The sequence below is a fragment of the Grampus griseus genome (assembly GCF_964374135.1).
Source record: "Grampus griseus genome assembly, chromosome: X".
Taxonomy (NCBI): Eukaryota; Metazoa; Chordata; class Mammalia; order Artiodactyla; family Delphinidae; genus Grampus; species Grampus griseus.
The window spans coordinates 89,050,463-89,057,911 of NC_138999.1; the positions used below are offsets into that span (position 1 = coordinate 89,050,463).

General features: G+C 51.6%; 1 protein-coding gene across 1 annotated transcript in view; it reads right to left on the reverse strand.

The window, feature by feature from the left end:
• Nucleotides 1–1,109: 1,109 nt before the first annotated feature.
• LOC309817588 (nuclear RNA export factor 3-like) overlaps nucleotides 1,110–7,449 on the reverse strand; it is a gene marked incomplete at both ends in the record, with an annotated part of 16,445 nt that continues 10,105 nt past the window's right edge. The window contains 16 exons of the mRNA XM_082646870.1: nucleotides 1,110–1,272; nucleotides 1,811–1,883; nucleotides 2,513–2,555; nucleotides 2,651–2,766; nucleotides 2,875–2,933; nucleotides 3,040–3,147; nucleotides 3,291–3,346; nucleotides 3,432–3,500; nucleotides 3,864–3,900; nucleotides 4,778–4,887; nucleotides 5,052–5,159; nucleotides 5,701–5,781; nucleotides 5,906–6,010; nucleotides 6,118–6,201; nucleotides 6,825–6,978; nucleotides 7,199–7,355. Of these exons, the coding sequence (XP_082502996.1) occupies nucleotides 1,110–1,272; nucleotides 1,811–1,883; nucleotides 2,513–2,555; nucleotides 2,651–2,766; nucleotides 2,875–2,933; nucleotides 3,040–3,147; nucleotides 3,291–3,346; nucleotides 3,432–3,500; nucleotides 3,864–3,900; nucleotides 4,778–4,887; nucleotides 5,052–5,159; nucleotides 5,701–5,781; nucleotides 5,906–6,010; nucleotides 6,118–6,201; nucleotides 6,825–6,978; nucleotides 7,199–7,355 (1,523 nt within the window). The remainder of the gene's footprint in view (nucleotides 1,273–1,810; nucleotides 1,884–2,512; nucleotides 2,556–2,650; nucleotides 2,767–2,874; nucleotides 2,934–3,039; nucleotides 3,148–3,290; nucleotides 3,347–3,431; nucleotides 3,501–3,863; nucleotides 3,901–4,777; nucleotides 4,888–5,051; nucleotides 5,160–5,700; nucleotides 5,782–5,905; nucleotides 6,011–6,117; nucleotides 6,202–6,824; nucleotides 6,979–7,198; nucleotides 7,356–7,449) is intronic.

Consider the following 7,449-nt stretch of genomic DNA (forward strand, 5'->3'; position numbering starts at 1 on the left):
CTGTGTAGGTCGGATATAAATGCTAGAGACTGCCAGGGATGATGTGGGAGATGGGACCTTTTGGTCCTGGCCCCACTAATTCACGGTTGGGTCAAGGGAAGAGCAATCCAAGACACACAATATACAATGTGCAATGTTACTCTTTAATATAAAGATAAACAAGGATCATGCGTTGGAAAAATAAAAAACAATGGGCAGGCCTACACGGTAAACTTCGGCTTCCTGATTAGCTGGACTGCAAGCTTAGTCATGGATATGGCTTCAGTTAAGAGAAGAGAGGTGACAAATATGATGAGGATGAAAATGACATCTAAAGGCTCATTTGCAGAGTTTTGTTCTCAAGATCCCAGGTCAGTGGATGAGGGTCACATGTGGAATTTTGCCCGTGGACTGAAGAAAGTAAAGAGAAAGAATTGGGATGTCAGCAGAGCCAGCAGCCGTGAGTGTCAACCCCAGGGCACCTGACTTCTGTCCACCTTCACCTTCCTGAAAGCCTAGAGGTCTATTTCTTCTTATCTCTGAATTCTCAGAATTCACTTTTTGATGAGTAAAGAAATTTTTAGTTCTGGTATAGTCTAGTCATTGTACTGAAAGCACCTCTAGTGGGGCAGGATAGATGACCTCCCTTAGGACCAAACTGGAGACACTTGACCACACAACTTCACTGCTACATCTATGCTACAAGAGCAAGGCTTCAAGTTTACCAACATTTATGTACTAGAATGAGCAGATGCCACTGCATGTAATGCTGAAAAAAAGGCGAAAAGTTAAATGCCTATCAATAATAGCTTATGGCTTCCTGGAATTCAATTGTTTAATATATTGATCTTAGAAAGAATAATGTAGCGTCACATATACTGAGAAGAAACTATGCTGGCACTAATAATAAAAGAAGTTTCAAAACAGTATATAAGATAGGATACCTGTATTTTATAATACATGGAAATGTATTAGTATGAAATTAGGGTATTTCTCACAAGTAAACGTTTGTAAGAAAAAATAGATTTAAAATAATTACCTGAAAATTCCCATTAATCACTCCTCTACTCCTCCCAGCTCCCTCCTATCCCCATGCAACCCCAGCACTCACTTCTGAGAACACTAGAGGTTCATCCCAGATGGGGTGGGGAATGCCTGCATGATGTCCTGCTGCTGCTGGGAGAGGGGTGCATGGAGCTTGAGGTGGGTATAGGCAGTGGGATGGAGAACACACTCTGGGTCTCACTGGGGTCGGCATCCCTCACAAACAGCTCGTCATTCACGATGCACAGACTGAAGGAAAAATGGGCCCTCAGACAACTGGTGGATGCACACCCACACCCCCAAAACTGACTCTGCTCCCACTGGCACTCAGCAACCAGATTCCTTCCACGTCCCTCCTGTGTCTGTCTCCCAGGTTCCTTGACTGGTACCTCTGCCCCTCCCCACAGAGCCCACCTTTGGAGAGACTGTCTACTACCTTCACTTGATTTATAGGTTCATCCCCAACCCAGGGGCAATTTCACATTTACCCTTTACCACAGTGCAAGGGGTGGACAGTCTGATCCCCATTCTCAGAAGAAGACACTGAGTCACACAGAGGTCATGGGAATTGACCAAGGTCACACAGCGAGTGAGTGTTGGGTCAAGGAGTGAACGCATAGGCCGATTCCAGAGCCCACGCTCTTCCTAACCACTAGGCTACACTGCTCCTGGGATCTCCCTGCTGGCTTTCCACAATACTGAGTAAACCTAAGGTCTTTGCCACCACATTCCCACGCCCCTGAGCCCAGGCGGGGATGGGCATTCACGCCCACCACAGGGCTCTCACCTGCAGTCGTGGGCAGGGGTAGCGATGAAGGTCCGGGTGAAAGCATGCACACAGCCCTGAGAACTTCCTTCCACTTCAACAGCAAACAAACAACAGTACCCCTTACGGCTGCACGTGCTGTACACGCTCACACAGCGGTCCCCAGTCAGGGTGTGACTGGACACTCATGCTGAGAGGGCAGTTGTTGACGGGGGCCAGGGTGTTGGGTATGGGGAGGACAACTATAGGAGCAGTCTGCACCCAGTGACAGGGTCCCTGACAACCACTACAGAAGTCCACGGATGCGTTTTTCACAGCCGCCCAAGAGGTGGATACTACTACGCCATTTTGCAAATGAGGAAACCGAGAGGTTCAGTAATGGCCCAAGTTCTCAGAATAAGGATCTGGGATGAGAGCCACCAAAATCCACAGCCTGTGTCCCCAACGCCCAGGGTGTGCAGGGCAGACAGGCATGGACACAGCTCAGACCTGGGTTGTCTGTGGGAAGCTTGAGGGCAGGAGAACACAGTGGGGAAGGGGAGGGGAGAGGAGGGGAGGGGAGGGGAGGGAACAGAAGGGAATACAAGGGGAGGGAAGGGAAGGGAAGGGGAAAGAAAGCGAAGGGAAGGGAAGGGGTCAGGGACGCTGGGTGGTTCTGGGTGTGAGCCTGGCCAGGGGGAGGCAGCAGTGGGGCATCTGCGCTGGGGGTCTACACACACTCACCTTCCTTGAACACCCCGCTGACGGTGAAGCAGAGCATCGTTTCCTGAAAGGGAAGAGCCCAGGCGCCCAGTCACCACCTCCACCTCCCACCCACCTGCGGCTTCCTGGGCCCGCCCGAGGGGGGAAGCAGGCGCTCACCGTCTGGAACCACGTGTCCACCACGAAGGAGCTGAAGGCATGCTGAGTCTTGGGCAACACACAGAGGGTGTGCACAATGACACGTTTTGTGTGCTTCAGCAGCTGGACCCGCAGGTCTGTGAGGGGAGGGGAAGCGAGCGAAGGTCAGGGGCTGCCACGCCCTGGGCCCTATGATTGACCCCTTCACCGCCCTTTCCCACCCAGTCTTCCCATCACACACTCACGGGGGTCCTTGAGTTTCTTCATATTCCTGCTGTCCTTGAAATACTCGCACAAGCTGCTTCTAGGAGACAAAGAGCAACAGTGGGTGGTGGGTGTTTGCAGGAGCTGGCCTGTGTCTGCTGGGGGGCCACACGGCCCGGGAGCAGAGGCTGTACTGTCATACTCACGGGGCTGGGTCCTCGGGGTGGAAGGGAATCGTCAGGGAGAAGCAGGCCTCCTCGTGATAAGCACCCGCGAGAACCTGTCTGTCTCCATAGTCATAGATCAAGTAGTACCTGAGGGGGAGCAATGAGGACAGTCTATCTCTGTGGTCTGGACCTCAAATGAGACTTGAAAACTCCCCTGAGCAGACCTGTGCTTAGGTGGCCTCACCTGTCCTAGACCTGCCCCCCTTGCTCAGCTTCCCAGAGATACTTACTGCTTCAGGAATTGCAGGACTAGGCTCTTCAGCTCATCAGATCCAAAGTAGCTTCCCTGGAATCAAAACAGTCCTCAGGACCATGGCTGACACCCCCTTCTCAGGCACCACTTAAAACCCGGCTTGATCCTCCGTCCTCACCTTGCAGCTTGGTAAGCGCTTGCAGGCTTCAAAACCACACTTAGCCAGTGGGGATGTCTCCTGATCATCCTGGGGAAGAGAAGAGGATGTCAGCAGTGCAGACCAGGAGGTGGTGCTAGATGATCAGGGAAAAGGATGGGCCCAGGAGGGTGAGGGTCAGAGGTCAGGTGTGAAAGGGCCCTGGAAATTCCATGGGCAGGACTACAGTTTGGATCATCACCGTGGATTCCCCAAAGCCTATGAAGAATGTGCTTGAAGAAGATCCAGAGCGTTTGTCAGGTTCCCACAGGGACTGTACCATCCCCCTCCGCCCAGGACTTTGAAGGGTCAGTTTCAAAACTGTAACTGGGGCAAGACCTAATGGGGTTCAGAGTAGTATGTGGGTGCTGTCAGTGCCAGTTAGAGGAGTCAGTGAACAAGGAATACACTTACCAAGGTTAGTAACTTGGGGAACAATTCCAGGATGGAGCTGCCAAAATCAAGACAGAACAGAAAAGTCAGTGAAACTGTGGCGGTGACCCTCTTCCTCATGGGAGCAAGTACACCCACACCACAGCGTCCCAGGCTTCCAGGGCCCTGAACACGTCCCCCATCGACTGACACAGAGGGAGGGCAGGCCCTCCCTCCCTCCCCGCCTCCCTCCCTCCCTTCCTCTCCTTCCCCTGGGTAGCTCCCCCGCAGACTGCCTGGACTCTCTTCTCCAGTGCCACAGGGACCAGCATTTCAAACCCATGCTGCAGGGCTTCCTTCCCCTCCCTTCCTGCCTCCAGGGCCCCACTGCAGGCTGTGGAGAGAAGAGGGAATGGGGTGTGTGCCCGAGGCTCTGCTACCTCACTGGCGGTCCAGCACTCTGCCAAGACCTGGACCAAGACCTGGACTTCCCCCTTGGATGGCCCAGGGTGCTGGGGCAGGGAGGTGAGTGAGGTGGGGCTCAGGGAGGGAGATGGAGGGGGATGAAGACAGAAAGGGAGTGAAGGTACGAGGGGATAGATGAGAGAGACATATGGGCCTAGACACAAGGGAGAGAGAGAAAACAAAGGGAAGGGAAAGAAGCTTTCCCGTGGTGGGGGTAAGGGAAGAAGAGAGGAGAAAGGGGAAATGGCGCCCCATTTGCAGCTCTTCACCTGCCCCAGAATGGCTCAGACACAGCACGTAAGAATGTAAAGTATGCACATGTTGGGCTGGGGGCCCACTGGGTGCTGGTTGAAACTTTGGCAGCTTTGTGATGCAGAGAGGAGAGCATAGGGCCTGTAGTCCTCCCTGAGGTCCACGTCAGCTGCCCCTTGCAAACGGGCACTTTCGGGAGTAGCTCAGGCTGCCACCGGGTAACAGAGGATGCATCTGACCTTATGTTGGTTGACATATCAGGGAAGGTGGTGCACAGGGGGTTTCTGTCTGCACACATCCCTTCTGGCTCCAGCCGCTCACCCTTGTCCATCTCCCCTGCAGACTCCACCTGTGATTATGAGGAGGAACCACATGGGCCAGAGAAACAGAGCCAGGATGGCCGTGCACCCCTAGTCGCTTCCTTTTCCTACAAATCCATTTCCCTTCCTCTGTCACCACCACATGCGCCTTCCCACTTTCCCTTCAAAGACGGATCTGGGTACCACACCTCACCTCAGTGTTGGAGAGGTTCAAGTTCTTGGTGTTGGAAGCATTCGGCATAGTGTTGGACAGGCTGTGCAGCTGGTAGGGTTTCTTATTGCTCAGGTCCAAGGCCAAAAGCTATGATGAGGAAAGAGTTAGAGTGAGGACCCCAGCAGGGGACACCTGAGACAAATCTGCCTCTTCTACCTAATCTCTCCCACCATCACCACCTGCCCCAACATTGGGTCTAAGGTCCTCACCTTGGGCGTATTCCCTGGATGGATCTGCAGGGAGGCGGCCACGCCAGTTCTAGGGTTTCGTGCCATTCCAGTATCACGGGTCATCAAGTCTCCAGGAAGACAGAAGGAGGGAAACGGGGACTGAGAGGCTCCTGGCTGGTACAGCTCCAGCACCAACCCCTCCCCGAGTTACCATTCCTGAGTATCCCTTCCAGCTAGACCCCTCTGCCCTCACCTGCTCTACAATTACTGCTGTAGCCATACCAGGGTCAGAGCGGACTCTCTGGATGTCAAGAGATTGCTGGGAGGCATCATATTGTTCCTTCACGGGCAGCTGCAGAGTTAGGGATGGGGTTCAGGGGCTCTGAGTCTGAGGTGGTGATCGGGGGCAATAGGTGGGTCTGGCTGTGAGTGCACAGGTTGTGTTGAGTCTGCATTACCTTTATCTGCTCCACCTTTTCTGACCTCAGCTCCTTCAGCACAGAGTGGGGTGCATCACAGGGATCAACAAAGATAGATATCTGTTGAGAACACAAGAGGGGCTGGGTAAGCTCCAGGAAATCTGAGCCCTGGGATCAAGCAAGACCATGCCCCTGTCCTGCCCTCTTGCCCCCAGCTAGCCCTGCTCATGCCCTTGATACATACCCTTTCATTAGCCTCATTGTAAATCTTGCCGTTGACATTCTTCAGTGCGAAGGCAATGTTGGCATTCTCAACGAAGAACTGGGCCTGCATTTTCTCATAGTGAAACTGTAGGGAGAGTGACAAGAGAAGCACAGTATGAGACCAGAGCCATTTCTCATCTGGGCCTGCCATCTACCCCGTTTCCTCTCATCGGCCTCAATGTCCTCTCTTACTTCGACTGGGGTGAAGGGGACACTGCATTGCTTCTGAATCAAATTCAGCAGCCACTTCTCATCATATTTAATACCGAAGGGAATCTAGGAGCCAAAGAAATAATTGGGGAAAGAAAAGTGATACAATGGAATCCAAGGTTAAGATAAGACCCAGCTGTGTCTTGCTTTAGGACCTTTTTCAGGCTTTAGGTACTTTCTTAAGATAGGACAATATCTGTTATCGCTAACTTTTACACCAGACAAGGACTTCCTAAATACCCTTTCTTTCCATTTAAATACTTTTCCTGAAATAATCGACTTCATATCTTTCACATGTGCTTACTTTTATAAAGTTCTAAGAGATCCTACCTAAGGCAGACTTGGCCCGCCCCTCTGACGAGGACCCCAGAGACTCAACCTCCTCCCGCACTCAGCTTGAGCCAAACTGTGTCTTCTGGTGTGGAGTTGCTCCATCTCCTTGGCAGTAGTTTCCTCCTTTGCTTTTAGACAGCCTCTCCCATGCTCCCTGCAGTCAGTCTGCTCCCTTTATATTGCTTCTCTGAACCTGCCCTCACATGATCTAGGAAGTTAACTCCTAGGAATAACAAGACAGATTACCAACTCCACTGCCACGAGAGGAAAAGTTCCCAGCATCTCTACACGCGCCCAACATGACTCTCTCTGTCATCTTCTTCTACATGTTAGGTCCATTTAGCCAGCACACTCACTCTGATCTTGAACCAGCTCCCCAAGGTCTCATCCTGCCTGCTTCTCTCCATTCTTCTCTCTGGAGGCTTTTGCTCTGTCTCCTTGCTAACATGGGTTTCGTCTTGTTCCTGAAAATTGCCTCTCCGATGACAGGATGGAATGGCATAGGGAGCACTGTGGGGAAGTGGAGAGAAGAATGTGGTCCGTATAGTCTTGGGAAGTCTTCCCTACATTTTCGCCAATGATAGCAGAGCTACAATAAAGACTGCTCAACCGTTAACCTGATCCCATCATTCCTCACTCTTCCAGGTTAGAGAGAAGAATGACATATTTAACTACAAGGTTTTGTTTTTCACTGGTTGATACTGGTCAGCCATGCTGCCTCGTCACTTACTATCTTGCTTGGATGTCCACGTGAGCATCACTTCTTAGTGATTCTCTATATTGCTGCTGCTGGGAAGTGGCCTGTTGAGACCAATAGTTGTGTCTCCTTCGGTAAATACCCCGGCATCTTGCTTTTCTTTGTAAAGTGTTCACTTGATCAATGTTCTCTGAAATTGAGAACAACACATCAATGGGCCCAGTACCAGAAAAATTCCTGGGAAAGTTCTCATGGCTAATGAAGAAATATCACTGGCTTTATAA